Source organism: Epinephelus lanceolatus, chromosome 11, assembly GCF_041903045.1.
Source record: "Epinephelus lanceolatus isolate andai-2023 chromosome 11, ASM4190304v1, whole genome shotgun sequence".
Classification (NCBI taxonomy): domain Eukaryota; kingdom Metazoa; phylum Chordata; class Actinopteri; order Perciformes; family Serranidae; genus Epinephelus; species Epinephelus lanceolatus.
The window spans coordinates 45,215,789-45,233,398 of NC_135744.1; the positions used below are offsets into that span (position 1 = coordinate 45,215,789).

A 17,610-nucleotide genomic window follows, 5' to 3' on the forward strand; every position below is an offset into this window, starting at 1 on the left:
CTACGGCTACGTACTGACAAACAACAGGGCTACGGCTACGTACTGACAAACAGCAGGGCTACGGCTATGTACTGATAAACAGCGGGGCTACGGCTACATACTGATAAACAGCAGGGCTACGGCTACGTACTGACAAACAACAGGGCTACGGCTACGTACTGACAAACAGCAGGGCTACGGCTATGTACTGATAAACAGCGGGGCTACGGCTACATATTGATAAACAGCAGGGCTACGGCTACGTACTGACAAACAGCAGGGCTACGGCTACGTACTGACAAACAGCAGGGCTACGGCTACGTACTGATAAACAGCAGGGCTACGGCTACATACTGACAAACAGCGGAGCTACAGCTATGTACTGATAGACAGCAGGGCTACCGCTACATATTGATAAACAGCAGGGCTACGGCTACGTACTGACAAACAGCGGGGCTACAGCTACGTATTGACAAACAGCGGGGCTACAGCTATGTATTGACAAACAGCGGGGCTACAGCTATGTATTGACAAACAGCGGGGCTACAGCTACGTACTGACAAACAGCAGGGCTACGGCTACGTACTGACAAACAGCAGGGCTACGGCTACCTACTGACAAACAGCGGGGCTACGGCTACATACTGACAAACAGCGGGGCTACGGCTACGTACTGACAAACAGCAGGGCTACGGCTACGTACTGACAAACAGCGGGGCTACGGCTACGTACTGACAAACAGCGGGGCTACGGCTACATATTGATAAACAGCAGGGCTTCTGCTACATACTGACAAACAGCAGGGCTACGGCTACGTACTGACAAACAGCGGGGCTACAGCTACGTATTGACAAACAGCGGGGCTACGGCTACATATTGATAAACAGCAGGGCTACAGCTACGTACTGACAAACAGCGGGACTACAGCTACGTATTGACAAACAGCGGGGCTACGGCTACGTACTGACAAACAGCGGGGCTACAGCTACGTATTGATAAACAGCAGGGCTACAGCTACGTACTGACAAACAGCGGGGCTACAGCTACGTATTGATTAACAGCAGGGCTACGGCTACCTACTGACAAACAGCGGGGCTACGGCTACGTATTGATAAACAGTAGGGCTACAGCTACGTACTGACAAACAGCGGGGCTACAGCTACGTATTGATAAACAGCAGGGCTACGGCTACCTACTGACAAACAGCGGGGCTACGGCTACGTATTGATAAACAGCAGAGCTACAGCTACGTACTGACAAACAGCAGGGCTACAGCTACGTATTGATAAACAGCAGGGCTACGGCTACCTACTGACAAACAGCAGGGCTACGGCTACGTATTGATAAACAGTAGGGCTACAGCTACGTACTGACAAACAGCGGGGCTACAGCTACGTATTGATAAACAGCAGGGCTACGGCTACCTACTGACAAACAGCGGGGCTACGGCTACGTATTGAGAAACAGCAGGGCTACGGCTACGTACTGAGAAACACCTACGGCTACGTACTGATAAACAGCAGGGCTACGGCTACGTACTGAGAAACACCTACGGCTACATATTGATAAACAGCAGGGCGACGGCTATGTACTGATAAACAGCGGGGTTACGGCTACGTATTGATAAACAGCGGGGCTACAGCTACGTACTGACAAACAGCGGGGCTACGGCTACGTATTGATAAACAGCAGGGCTACAGCACGTACTGACAAACAGCGGGGCTACAGCTACGTACTGACAAACAGCGGGGCTACGGCTACGTATTGATAAACAGCAGGGCTACAGCTACGTACTGACAAACAGCAGGGCTACGGCTACGTACTGACAAACAGCAGGGCTACAGCTACGTACTGACAAACAGCAGGGCTACGGCTATGTACTGATAAACAGCAGGGCTACGGCTACATATTGATAAACAGCAGGGCTACAGCTACGTACTGACAAACAGCAGGGCTACGGCTACGTACTGACAAACAGCAGGGCTACGGCTACGTTCTGATAAACAGCAGGGCTACGGCTACATACTGACAAACAGCAGAGCTACAGCTATGTACTGATAGACAGCAGGGCTACGGCTATGTATTGATAAACAGCAGGGCTACGGCTACATATTGATAAACAGCAGGGCTACGGCTATGTACTGACAAACAACAGGGCTACGGCTACGTACTGACAAACAGCAGGGCTACGGCTATGTACTGACAAACAGCAGGGCTACGGCTACATATTGATAAACAGCAGGGCTACGGCTACGTACTGACAAACAGCAGGGCTACGGCTACGTACTGACAAACAGCAGGGCTACGGCTACGTATTGATAAACAGCAGGGCTACGGCTACATACTGACAAACAGCAGGGCTACGGCTACATATTGATAAACAGCAGGGCTACGGCTACGTACTGACAAACAGCAGGGCTACGGCTACGTACTGACAAACAGCAGGGCTACGGCTACGTACTGATAAACAGCAGGGCTACGGCTACATACTGACAAACAGCAGAGCTACAGCTATGTACTGATAGACAGCAGGGCTACGGCTATGTATTGATAAACAGCAGGGCTACGGCTACATATTGATAAACAGCAGGGCTACGGCTACGTACTGACAAACAGCAGGGCTATGGCTACGTACTGACAAACAGCAGGGCTACGGCTACGTATTGATAAACAGCAGGGCTACGGCTACGTACTGACAAACAGCAGGGCTACGGCTATGTACTGATAAACAGCAGGGCTACGGCTACGTACTGATAAACAGCAGGGCTACGGCTACATATTGATAAACAGCAGGGCTACGGCTACGTACTGACAAACAACAGGGCTACGGCTACGTACTGACAAACAGCAGGGCTACGGCTATGTACTGACAAACAACAGGGCTACGGCTACGTACTGACAAACAACAGGGCTACGGCTACGTACTGATAAACAGCAGGGCTACGGCTACATATTGATAAACAGCAGGGCTACGGCTACGTACTGACAAACAGCAGGGCTACGGCTACGTACTGACAAACAGCAGGGCTACGGCTACGTATTGATAAACAGCAAGGCTACAGCTACGTACTGACAAACAGCGGGGCTACGGCTACGTATTGATAAACAGCAGGGCTACGGCTACGTACTGACAAACAGCGGGGCTACAGCTACATATTGATAAACAGCAGGGCGACGGCTATGTACTGATAAACAGCGGGGCTACGGCTACGTATTGATAAACAGCGGAGCTACGGCTATGTACTGATAAACAGCAGGGCTACGGCTACGTATTGATAAACAGCAGGGCTACGGCTACGTACTGATAAACAGCAGGGCTACGGCTACGTACTGACAAACAACAGGGCTACGGCTACGTATTGATAAACAGCAGGGCTACGGCTACGTACTGACAAACAGCGGGGCTACAGCTACATATTGATAAACAGCAGGGCTACGGCTATGTACTGATAAACAGCGGGGCTACGGCTACGTATTGATAAACAGCGGAGCTACGGCTATGTACTGATAAACAGCAGGGCTACGGCTACGTATTGATAAACAGCAGGGCTACGGCTACGTACTGACAAACAACAGGGCTACGGCTACGTACTGATAAACAGCAGGGCTACGGCTACATACTGACAAACAACAGGGCTACGGCTACGTACTGACAAACAGCAGGGCTACGGCTACGTACTGATAAACAGCAGGGCTACGGCTACGTTTTGATAAACAGCAGGGCTACGGCTACGTACTGACAAACAGCGGGGCTACGGCTACGTATTGATAAACAGCAGGGCTACAGCTACGTACTGACAAACAGCGGGGCTACGGCTACGTATTGACAAACAGCAGGGCTACAGCTACGTACTGACAAACAGCGGGGCTACAGCTACGTATTGATAAACAGCAGGGCTACGGCTACCTACTGACAAACAGCGGGGCTACGGCTACGTATTGATAAACAGCAGGGCTACAGCTACGTACTGAGAGACACCTACGGCTACGTACTGACAAACAGTGGGGCTACGGCTACATATTGATAAACAGCAGGGCGACGGCTATGTACTGATAAACAGCGGGGCTACGGCTACGTATTGATAAACAGCGGAGCTACAGCTATGTACTGATAGACAGCAGGGCTACAGCTACGTATTGATAAACAGCAGGGCTACGGCTACGTACTGACAAACAACAGGGCTACGGCTACGTACTGACAAACAGCAGGGCTACGGCTATGTACTGATAAACAGCAGGGCTATGGCTACATACTGACAAACAGCGGAGCTACAGCTATGTACTGATAGACAGCAGGGCTACGGCTACATATTGATAAACAGCAGGGCTACGGCTACGTACTGACAAACAACAGGGCTACGGCTACGTACTGACAAACAGCAGGGCTACGGCTATGTACTGATAAACAGCAGGGCTACGGCTACATATTGATAAACAGCAGGGCTACGGCTACGTACTGACAAACAGCAGGGCTACGGCTACGTACTGACAAACAGCGGGGCTACGGCTACGTACTGACAAACAGCAGGGCTACGGCTACGTCTTGACAAACAGCGGGGCTACGGCTACGTATTGATAAACAGCAGGGCTACGGCTACATACTGACAAACAGCGGGGCTATGGCTACGTATTGATAAACAACAGGGCTACAGCTACGTACTGACAAACAGCGGGGCTACGGCTACGTATTGATAAACAGCAGGGCTACAGCTACGTACTGACAAACAGCGGGGCTACAGCTACGTATTGATAAACAGCAGGGCTACGGCTACGTATTGAGAGACACCTACGGCTACCTACTGACAAACAGCGGGGCTACGGCTACGTATTGATAAACAGCAGGGCTACGGCTATGTACTGAGAGACACCTACGGCTACGTACTGACAAACAGCAGGGCTACTGCTACGTACTGACAAACAGCGGGGCTACGGCTACGTACTGACAAACAGCGGGGCTACGGCTACGTTCTGATAAACAGCAGGGCTACGGCTACATACTGACAAACAGCAGAGCTACAGCTATGTACTGATAGACAGCAGGGCTACGGCTATGTATTGATAAACAGCAGGGCTACGGCTACATATTGATAAACAGCAGGGCTACGGCTATGTACTGACAAACAACAGGGCTACGGCTACGTACTGACAAACAGCAGGGCTACGGCTATGTACTGACAAACAGCAGGGCTACGGCTACATATTGATAAACAGCAGGGCTACGGCTACGTACTGACAAACAGCAGGGCTACGGCTACGTACTGACAAACAGCAGGGCTACGGCTACGTATTGATAAACAGCAGGGCTACGGCTACATACTGACAAACAGCAGGGCTACGGCTACATATTGATAAACAGCAGGGCTACGGCTACGTACTGACAAACAGCAGGGCTACGGCTACGTACTGACAAACAGCAGGGCTACGGCTACGTACTGATAAACAGCAGGGCTACGGCTACATACTGACAAACAGCAGAGCTACAGCTATGTACTGATAGACAGCAGGGCTACGGCTATGTATTGATAAACAGCAGGGCTACGGCTACATATTGATAAACAGCAGGGCTACGGCTACGTACTGACAAACAGCAGGGCTATGGCTACGTACTGACAAACAGCAGGGCTACGGCTACGTATTGATAAACAGCAGGGCTACGGCTACGTACTGACAAACAGCAGGGCTACGGCTATGTACTGATAAACAGCAGGGCTACGGCTACGTACTGATAAACAGCAGGGCTACGGCTACATATTGATAAACAGCAGGGCTACGGCTACGTACTGACAAACAACAGGGCTACGGCTACGTACTGACAAACAGCAGGGCTACGGCTATGTACTGACAAACAACAGGGCTACGGCTACGTACTGACAAACAACAGGGCTACGGCTACGTACTGATAAACAGCAGGGCTACGGCTACATATTGATAAACAGCAGGGCTACGGCTACGTACTGACAAACAGCAGGGCTACGGCTACGTACTGACAAACAGCAGGGCTACGGCTACGTATTGATAAACAGCAAGGCTACAGCTACGTACTGACAAACAGCGGGGCTACGGCTACGTATTGATAAACAGCAGGGCTACGGCTACGTACTGACAAACAGCGGGGCTACAGCTACATATTGATAAACAGCAGGGCGACGGCTATGTACTGATAAACAGCGGGGCTACGGCTACGTATTGATAAACAGCGGAGCTACGGCTATGTACTGATAAACAGCAGGGCTACGGCTACGTATTGATAAACAGCAGGGCTACGGCTACGTACTGATAAACAGCAGGGCTACGGCTACGTACTGACAAACAACAGGGCTACGGCTACGTATTGATAAACAGCAGGGCTACGGCTACGTACTGACAAACAGCGGGGCTACAGCTACATATTGATAAACAGCAGGGCTACGGCTATGTACTGATAAACAGCGGGGCTACGGCTACGTATTGATAAACAGCGGAGCTACGGCTATGTACTGATAAACAGCAGGGCTACGGCTACGTATTGATAAACAGCAGGGCTACGGCTACGTACTGACAAACAACAGGGCTACGGCTACGTACTGATAAACAGCAGGGCTACGGCTACATACTGACAAACAACAGGGCTACGGCTACGTACTGACAAACAGCAGGGCTACGGCTACGTACTGATAAACAGCAGGGCTACGGCTACGTTTTGATAAACAGCAGGGCTACGGCTACGTACTGACAAACAGCGGGGCTACGGCTACGTATTGATAAACAGCAGGGCTACAGCTACGTACTGACAAACAGCGGGGCTACGGCTACGTATTGACAAACAGCAGGGCTACAGCTACGTACTGACAAACAGCGGGGCTACAGCTACGTATTGATAAACAGCAGGGCTACGGCTACCTACTGACAAACAGCGGGGCTACGGCTACGTATTGATAAACAGCAGGGCTACAGCTACGTACTGAGAGACACCTACGGCTACGTACTGACAAACAGTGGGGCTACGGCTACATATTGATAAACAGCAGGGCGACGGCTATGTACTGATAAACAGCGGGGCTACGGCTACGTATTGATAAACAGCGGAGCTACAGCTATGTACTGATAGACAGCAGGGCTACAGCTACGTATTGATAAACAGCAGGGCTACGGCTACGTACTGACAAACAACAGGGCTACGGCTACGTACTGACAAACAGCAGGGCTACGGCTATGTACTGATAAACAGCAGGGCTATGGCTACATACTGACAAACAGCGGAGCTACAGCTATGTACTGATAGACAGCAGGGCTACGGCTACATATTGATAAACAGCAGGGCTACGGCTACGTACTGACAAACAACAGGGCTACGGCTACGTACTGACAAACAGCAGGGCTACGGCTATGTACTGATAAACAGCAGGGCTACGGCTACATATTGATAAACAGCAGGGCTACGGCTACGTACTGACAAACAGCAGGGCTACGGCTACGTACTGACAAACAGCGGGGCTACGGCTACGTACTGACAAACAGCAGGGCTACGGCTACGTCTTGACAAACAGCGGGGCTACGGCTACGTATTGATAAACAGCAGGGCTACGGCTACATACTGACAAACAGCGGGGCTATGGCTACGTATTGATAAACAACAGGGCTACAGCTACGTACTGACAAACAGCGGGGCTACGGCTACGTATTGATAAACAGCAGGGCTACAGCTACGTACTGACAAACAGCGGGGCTACAGCTACGTATTGATAAACAGCAGGGCTACGGCTACGTATTGAGAGACACCTACGGCTACCTACTGACAAACAGCGGGGCTACGGCTACGTATTGATAAACAGCAGGGCTACGGCTATGTACTGAGAGACACCTACGGCTACGTACTGACAAACAGCAGGGCTACTGCTACGTACTGACAAACAGCGGGGCTACGGCTACGTACTGACAAACAGCGGGGCTACGGCTACATATTGATAAACAGCAGGGCTACGGCTACGTACTGATAAACAGCAGGGCTACGGCTACGTACTGACAAACAGCGGGGCTACGGCTACGTATTGATAAACAACAGGGCTACAGCTACGTACTGACAAACAGCGGGGCTACGGCTACGTATTGATAAACAGCAGGGCTACGGCTACGTATTGAGAGACACCTACGGCTACCTACTGACAAACAGCGGGGCTACGGCTACGTATTGATAAACAGCAGGGCTACGGCTACATATTGATAAACAGCAGGGCTACGGCTACGTACTGACAAACAGCAGGGCTACGGCTACGTCTTGACAAACAGCGGGGCTACGGCTACGTATTGATAAACAGCAGGGCTACGGCTACATACTGACAAACAGCGGGGCTACGGCTACGTATTGATAAACAACAGGGCTACAGCTACGTACTGACAAACAGCGGGGCTACGGCTACGTATTGATAAACAGCAGGGCTACGGCTACGTATTGAGAGACACCTACGGCTACCTACTGACAAACAGCGGGGCTACGGCTACGTATTGATAAACAGCAGGGCTACGGCTATGTACTGAGAGACACCTACGGCTACGTACTGACAAACAGTGGGGCTACGGCTACATATTGATAAACAGCAGGGCGACGGCTATGTACTGATAAACAGCGGGGCTACGGCTACATATTGATAAACAGTGGGGCTACGGCTACATATTGATAAACAGCAGGGCGACGGCTATGTACTGATAAACAGCGGGGCTACGGCTACGTATTGATAAACAGCGGAGCTACAGCTATGTACTGATAGACAGCAGGGCTACGGCTACGTATTGATAAACAGCAGGGCTACGGCTACGTACTGATAAACAGCAGGGCTATGGCTACATATTGATAAACAGCAGGGCTACGGCTACGTACTGACAAACAACAGGGCTACGGCTACGTACTGACAAACAGCAGGGCTACGGCTATGTACTGATAAGCAGCAGGGCTACGGCTACATATTGATAAACAGCAGGGCTACGGCTACGTACTGACAAACAGCAGGGCTACGGCTACATACTGATAAACAGCAGGGCTACGGCTACGTACTGACAAACAGCGGAGCTACAGCTATGTACTGATAGACAGCAGGGCTACGGCTACGTATTGATAAACAGCAGGGCTACGGCTACGTACTGATAAACAGCAGGGCTATGGCTACATATTGATAAACAGCAGGGCTACGGCTACGTACTGACAAACAACAGGGCTACGGCTACGTACTGACAAACAGCAGGGCTACGGCTATGTACTGATAAACAGCGGGGCTACGGCTACATATTGATAAACAGCAGGGCTACGGCTACGTACTGACAAACAGCAGGGCTACGGCTACGTACTGACAAACAGCAGGGCTACGGCTACGTACTGATAAACAGCAGGGCTACGGCTACATACTGACAAACAGCGGAGCTACAGCTATGTACTGATAGACAGCAGGGCTACGGCTACGTACTGACAAACAGCAGGGCTACGGCTATGTACTGATAAGCAGCAGGGCTACGGCTACATATTGATAAACAGCAGGGCTACGGCTACGTACTGACAAACAGCAGGGCTACGGCTACGTACTGATAAACAGCAGGGCTACGGCTACGTACTGACAAACAGCGGAGCTACAGCTATGTACTGATAGACAGCAGGGCTACGGCTACGTATTGATAAACAGCAGGGCTACGGCTACGTACTGATAAACAGCAGGGCTATGGCTACATATTGATAAACAGCAGGGCTACGGCTAGGTACTGACAAACAACAGGGCTACGGCTACGTACTGACAAACAGCAGGGCTACGGCTATGTACTGATAAACAGCGGGGCTACGGCTACATATTGATAAACAGCAGGGCTACGGCTACGTACTGACAAACAGCAGGGCTACGGCTACGTACTGACAAACAGCAGGGCTACGGCTACGTACTGATAAACAGCAGGGCTACGGCTACATACTGACAAACAGCGGAGCTACAGCTATGTACTGATAGACAGCAGGGCTACGGCTACATATTGATAAACAGCAGGGCTACGGCTACGTACTGACAAACAGCGGGGCTACAGCTACGTATTGATAAACAGCAGGGCTACAGCTACGTATTGACAAACAGCGGGGCTACAGCTATGTATTGACAAACAGCGGGGCTACAGCTATGTATTGACAAACAGCGGGGCTACAGCTACGTACTGACAAACAGCGGGGCTACGGCTACGTACTGACAAACAGCGGGGCTACGGCTACGTACTGACAAACAGCGGGGCTACGGCTACATATTGATAAACAGCAGGGCTACGGCTACATATTGATAAACAGCAGGGCTACGGCTACGTACTGACAAACAGCGGGGCTACAGCTACGTATTGACAAACAGCGGGGCTACGGCTACATATTGATAAACAGCAGGGCTACAGCTACGTACTGACAAACAGCGGGACTACAGCTACGTATTGACAAACAGCGGGGCTACGGCTACGTACTGACAAACAGCGGGGCTACAGCTACGTATTGATAAACAGCAGGGCTACAGCTACGTACTGACAAACAGCGGGGCTACAGCTACGTATTGATAAACAGCAGGGCTACGGCTACCTACTGACAAACAGCGGGGCTACGGCTACGTATTGATAAACAGTAGGGCTACAGCTACGTACTGACAAACAGCGGGGCTACAGCTACGTATTGATAAACAGCAGGGCTACGGCTACCTACTGACAAACAGCGGGGCTACGGCTACGTATTGATAAATAGCAGAGCTACAGCTACGTACTGACAAACAGCAGGGCTACAGCTACGTATTGATAAACAGCAGGGCTACGGCTACCTACTGACAAACAGCAGGGCTACGGCTACGTATTGATAAACAGTAGGGCTACAGCTAAGTACTGACAAACAGCGGGGCTACGGCTACGTATTGATAAACAGCAGGGCTACGGCTACGTACTGAGAAACACCTACGGCTACGTACTGATAAACAGCAGGGCTACGGCTACGTACTGAGAAACACCTACGGCTACATATTGATAAACAGCAGGGCGACGGCTATGTACTGATAAACAGCGGGGTTACGGCTACGTATTGATAAACAGCGGGGCTACAGCTACGTACTGACAAACAGCGGGGCTACGGCTACGTATTGATAAACAGCAGGGCTACAGCTACGTACTGACAAACAGCGGGGCTACAGCTACGTACTGACAAACAGCGGGGCTACGGCTACGTATTGATAAACAGCAGGGCTACAGCTACGTACTGACAAACAGCAGGGCTACGGCTACGTACTGACAAACAGCAGGGCTACGGCTATGTACTGATAAACAGCAGGGCTACGGCTACATATTGATAAACAGCAGGGCTACGGCTACGTACTGACAAACAGCAGGGCTACGGCTACGTACTGACAAACAGCAGGGCTACGGCTACGTACTGATAAACAGCAGGGCTACGGCTACATACTGACAAACAGCAGAGCTACAGCTATGTACTGATAGACAGCAGGGCTACGGCTATGTATTGATAAACAGCAGGGCTACGGCTACATATTGATAAACAGCAGGGCTACGGCTATGTACTGACAAACAACAGGGCTACGGCTACGTACTGACAAACAGCAGGGCTACGGCTATGTACTGACAAACAGCAGGGCTACGGCTACATATTGATAAACAGCAGGGCTACGGCTACGTACTGACAAACAGCAGGGCTACGGCTACGTACTGACAAACAGCAGGGCTACGGCTACGTACTGATAAACAGCAGGGCTACGGCTACATACTGACAAACAGCGGAGCTACAGCTATGTACTGATAAACAGCAGGGCTACGGCTACGTATCGATAAACAGCAGGGCTACGGCTACATACTGACAAACAGCAGGGCTACGGCTACATATTGATAAACAGCAGGGCTACGGCTACGTACTGACAAACAGCAGGGCTACGGCTATGTACTGATAAACAGCAGGGCTACGGCTACGTACTGATAAACAGCAGGGCTACGGCTACATATTGATAAACAGCAGGGCTATGGCTACGTACTGACAAACAACAGGGCTACGGCTACGTACTGACAAACAGCAGGGCTACGGCTATGTACTGACAAACAACAGGGCTACGGCTACGTACTGACAAACAACAGGGCTACGGCTACGTACTGATAAACAGCAGGGCTACGGCTACATATTGATAAACAGCAGGGCTACGGCTACGTACTGACAAACAGCAGGGCTACGGCTACGTACTGACAAACAGCAGGGCTACGGCTATGTACTGATAAACAGCAGGGCTACGGCTACATACTGACAAACAGCGGAGCTACAGCTATGTACTGACAAACAGCAGGGCTACGGCTACGTATTGATAAACAGCAGGGCTACGGCTACATACTGACAAACAGCAGGGCTACGGCTACGTATTGATAAACAGCAGGGCTATGGCTACGTACTGACAAACAGCAGGGCTACGGCTATGTACTGATAAACAGCAGGGCTACGGCTACGTACTGATAAACAGCAGGGCTACGGCTACATATTGATAAACAGCAGGGCTACGGCTACGTACTGACAAACAACAGGGCTACGGCTATGTACTGACAAACAGCAGGGCTACGGCTATGTACTGATAAACAGCAGGGCTACGGCTACGTACTGACAAACAGCAGGGCTATAATAATTGAGGCTCATTATTGGAGTTATTTAGGTCCAGTTCCTAAAGTGTATTTGAATTGTATTTATTGTTCCTGTCCTACAGAAACAAACGTGTCACTGCTCTGTAGTCTGAATCTTGTCTTGAATGAAGTCAGTGATCGTCACTGATCCTGGATCAGTACTCAGTGTTTTTAGACAGCTGATTCCCAGTCGATCCAAACATGATGAAGGTGTGTAGAGTTTCTGTAATCAGTTGTTTTAATGCTGTCATCTCTCTGACCTGTTGTCGTCTGTATGAACTGATCTGATTGGGTCAGATACACTGTCGCTGTACGACTGGATCAGCTCCGCCCTCAACACTGTGAATATTTGTGTTCTCATTAATGTATCAGATATTAGTCAGAGGTCGCCCTCTGTTCATCGTCACATGCAGACACACAACAGGATGTATGAAACATTTTAATGAGGACTGAATGAAGCGTGTAAACTCAGTAATGATGTCATCTGTCATTGTGACCTCACAGTGTCCTTGTCTTGTCCCACAGTCCCTCCTGACACAGCACTGCCATGTCTCTGTGTGTGTTTCTGTTCCTCTGTCCTGGTGACATCCTGTTTGACCTCTTTCACGATGAGGTCATGCGTTTGATGGATGTTCTCCAGCAGCCCATCAGAGGTCACCTGATGCTTATATACATGTTCAGTGAAGGTGAATCTCTCTCTCAGGTAACGAACGTAACCTTCCTCAAAACTCTTAAAGCTCAGGAGACGCTGACATCATTGTCCTGAACTGTGACAGCTTCCAGGTCTGTGCCCAGACAGGGTTATATGAACATGGAAGGTTTTAAATCTGTTTATGGTCAGTGTGTGTGTGTGTGTGTGTGTGTGTGTGTGTGTCTTTTGATGTGAAACAAACCCCAAAATCTTCTTTTAAAAAATGCAAATGTTGTGGTTATTCACAGTTACAGGTTTTTCGTGTTATTTTACACCTCGGCCACTCTGCTCTGTGCACCACTCAGGTCTGCTGGGAGCGAGCTAGCAGCACCACTTTTTCACGATGACCGCTGGTAACGTCACAGTGGCGGGATGTCGTGGCTGTGGAAACATGGTGGCCACCCTCCGGTCCTGCCACAGGTCGCCTCAGTGAGTAGAACACATTCTCACCTCCAACTCCTCAAATATCGGACTTTTCATGTCTATATATGACCCACTTTGTGTCCTTGGTACGACGTTCAGGGACGCTGCGTCAATTTACGTTAGTCACGTGCATTATAATTATATATATATAATAAACTTTCTGCTTATTAATAGATACAGTCTTTTTTAAAAACAACATATAATGACATATTTACATTTATTTCCTTGTGCAACAAAAGCACCTGGTTAGGTTTAGCAAAAAAAATCATCATGGTTTGGCTCAACATTCACACAGGAAGTGAACAGCGGGCTCCTGGGTAAATGTTTGTTGGACTCATGCACCTCCCCTCCACCTGCCCCACAGAGACTTTACAGCTCCTTAATTAATGTTGTTATCAGCTGCGTTTCAAACTGACACCATCTGGTGGTGCTCTAAAGTCATTCCACTGTGAAGGGATGACTTTCTCGTCAGTGTCTGACGTGGAAATCACTGACCAGGTGGTGATATTTGAAGACTTCAGAAAAAGAACATGTTGATGAGTGAGCTGAGTTATGAGCTGCAAACCTCTTCAGCATGACTAACTCTGTTTCCCCGTCAAAGCGTTTTTTGGGGAGTTTTTCCTGATCAGCTGTGAGGGTCATAAGGACAGAGGGATGTCGTATGCTGTAAAGCCCTGTGAGGCAAATTGTGATTTGTGATATTGGGCTTTACTAATAAAATTGATTGATTGATTGATTGATTAACAACGTTAACCATACTGATAATGCTAACAGTTCTCACAGAGTTAACAGTGACGTTAACAATGCTAAAGGACAGATGGGGCTCCAAATTGAGCCCCTTATTTCTGAGGGTGACCCGAGGGGGGAGAGCAGAGGGTGGGCACCATGTTTCCACAGTAACGCTGTTCAGTCAGGATGGCATTACTCCCACCAGACCCGGTTGTTTTACAGCGCAGAGCAGCTAAGGCTAATGTTAGCTTAGCAGTGGAGAGCAGAGGGCGGACAGTAACACTGGGTGTGGTTACATGATGGCTTCTCATTCAGAATGAAATAAATCTGAATGAAATCATTCTGAATTAAAGTCTTTCCAGGTAGTTTACATGAGAAATATTCATTCTGAATGAGGGTTTACACAGAGATCAGTTTAATCCGCACAAGGTTTGGGGCAGGGAAGGTTTCTGATTGGATAGGGGGCGGGGCGGATGTTACGTGTTTACATTTACCGGAAGAAAACACTGTAGTCCTCGCTCCGGATAACAAGATGCTTGACGACGCCGTTCTTAGTGCCTTTTTCAGGCTTGTTTTGCTTATATTCTTGAAGCAGCAGTACGACAACAACCTTGTTCTGCTAATGCTTCGTCTGTTGAGGAGGAGAAGGGAGGTAGAAGGTCGAAGAAGGGAGATAGAAGACCGTGCTGTGGAGAATGGAAACCGGTGAGTGCAACGAGTCCGACTGCTCTATCTCAGCCCGTTGCTATGCGCGCTATATACGTCATGGCGCCAGAAGGGCAAGGAAACGAGCATGTGCAGAAAGACAGGAATGAACTTAAAGAGGAATGAGTGTATACAAGTGTGAGAAATTCTTTCATTTGGAACTAGAAATGGAATATTCCAGCCCCTTACATCGGATTGAATTTTCAATCACATTGGCCATTTTCATTCTGAATAAGGTGTTTACAAGATCACTTTTAGTAGGAATGAACTTTCATTCCGAATGAAAAGGGAATTAAACTGTCCATGTAAACGCACTCACTGTGTTTCCACATGTTAACACAGTGAGCTGTCTGTCTGTCTCACACCTGACCCGGGTGGTGCTCAGTGCAGTAAACAGCAAATGAACCCACAGACCGACTGTGTCACCTGTCAAACATATTCTCCACTGTAACTGATTAAGTGAACTTAGAGTCAAAGAAAAGAACGATGACAATAGATGATGAAACTAAAACAAGTAAATGTCACACAGTCGACACGGTTCAGATCTGTGGGAGGTGAGATCCAAAAACACATCTGCAATTACCTCTCACACCACAGGGGGCACCACAGAGGACGAAACAGAGATCTTTGAGATTAAAAGATAAATGTAGAGCAGTAACAAGTACAATTTGTCCCTCTGAGATGTAGAAGAGTGGAAGTATAACGTAGTGTCAAATGGAAATACTCAAAATTATACTTTAGCAAAGTAGTTGAATAAATATGCGCAGGTGTACGTGTTATTTCAGCCCAGTGTCATTCTGCAGTTATCAAACATCGCTGCGTTATCAGTGATTTCAGTGTCTGACACCAACGCAAAAAGACAAGTGGCGTCAGTTTGAAACACTGATGGTGACAACGTAATATTTAGCTGTAAAGTCATCCAGGAGCCCGCTGTTCACTTCCTGTGTGCATGGAGAGCCAAACATGACCTTATTTTTCTAAACCTAACCACGTGCTATAAATACGAGATGTTTTACCAATGTTGTAAGTTTATTTTGAAAAGACTGTGCATGTAACAAGCAGCAACTTTACATGGCGTCCCTGAACAGTGACCGTGCACGTCATATGTAGATGTTAAAGTCCATGTGACACCTTGGGACAAAGAGGAGGTGGTTAATTCCACTGTTTATGGCGTTGTGACGTTTACATTTAAATTCCATCACTTTAACAGGAAATAAAGACCCCTGATGTTGCCAGGTGACAGCTGCTGCAGCAACCACTCACTGTCTGAAAGCACCTGCTGCAGGTGATGCTAACGTTAGCATGGTAGCATTCCTCCACACTGCTTGTATCCAGAGTTTCGGAGAGAAGCAGCTGTGTTGTGTGTGTGTGTGTGTGTGTGTGTGTGTGTGTGTGTGTGTGTGTGCGGGGGAGGGGCTCTGCACAACATCAACAGGCTGACCACACAGGTGTCAGGTGACAGCTGGTGATGTCACGATGGCACACAGTGGATCACAGCAGGTAACTCCGCCCACACAGTGTCCCATTTTTACATGTTGGTGTCGGTGAATAAACAACAACAGAGGACGGTCCTCACAAGGCAGGATTACAGGGACGTGTGTGTGTGTGTGTGTGTGTGTGGGTGTGTGTGTGTGTGTGTGTGTGTCTCACCGTCATAGTTGACTATGAGGATGGCCAACATGTAATCTTTCCCCATCATGGCTCCACCCTCCAACATGTGTGGTCCAATCAGCTGATCGCCCTCCAACACACACACACACACACGTACACGCACACACAGGCCCAGATGACAGACAGTTAAAGCCTCCTGCCGTCCGTCTCTCTGTCCGTCTGTCTGTCTGTCTCAGTGTCTCTGGTCTCTGTCTCAGACAAAACCATCAGTCTTCTTCTTCTTCTTCTTCTTCTTCTTCTTCTTTGTCTGCCGTCCGTCCCAGCGTCTCCTCTCCTCTCTCCTCTCCTTCGTCCCTCCTCTCTCTCTCTCCTCTCTCCTCTCTGTCTGATGAAGGATGCTGCTCTCCTCCTCATCCTCCTCCTCCTCCGTCTCCTCCCCCTGCTGACGTCATCACCCCCCTCCCTCTCTGCCTCACTCGACCTTCACTGTAAAAAATGATGTTACTGTGGGAAGATGAGCCGTTTGGTTTCTTTACAGACGAGAGCAAGAAGACAAATATGTTTTTATAATCAATGTGATGACGACGATGACGATGAGGGTAATGTTTTATTTATAAATATGAATTAATAAAATCCTCATTTTGTTGTTTTCTTAATGAGCAATATGTGAAATCACTTTCCAATTCAACCAATGAAAAATCTTTAAGACATTTAATATCTGTATATTTTATTATGTCTGTCTGACTCTGTTATACACTCTAATAAAATAATATAGTTTTTAATGTCATTAATCAGAGAAAGGAACAAGGTTGACTCCATTACTCTATAATTTGACCAGAG

At 48.9% G+C, this 17,610-nt stretch overlaps 1 protein-coding gene across 2 annotated transcripts in view; it reads right to left on the minus strand.

Moving 5' to 3' along the window:
- Positions 1 to 17,222, minus strand: part of apbb3 (amyloid beta (A4) precursor protein-binding, family B, member 3) — a 38,907-nt gene extending 21,685 nt beyond the window's left edge. The window contains exon 1 of one of the 2 annotated variants that reach the window (XM_078172702.1): positions 16,810 to 17,222. In XM_078172702.1, the coding sequence (XP_078028828.1) occupies positions 16,810 to 16,876 (67 nt within the window). In that variant the 5' untranslated portion in view covers positions 16,877 to 17,222. The remainder of the gene's footprint in view (positions 1 to 16,809) is intronic. The other variant, XM_078172701.1, reaches the window with a different exon arrangement.
- Positions 17,223 to 17,610: the final 388 nt, after the last annotated feature.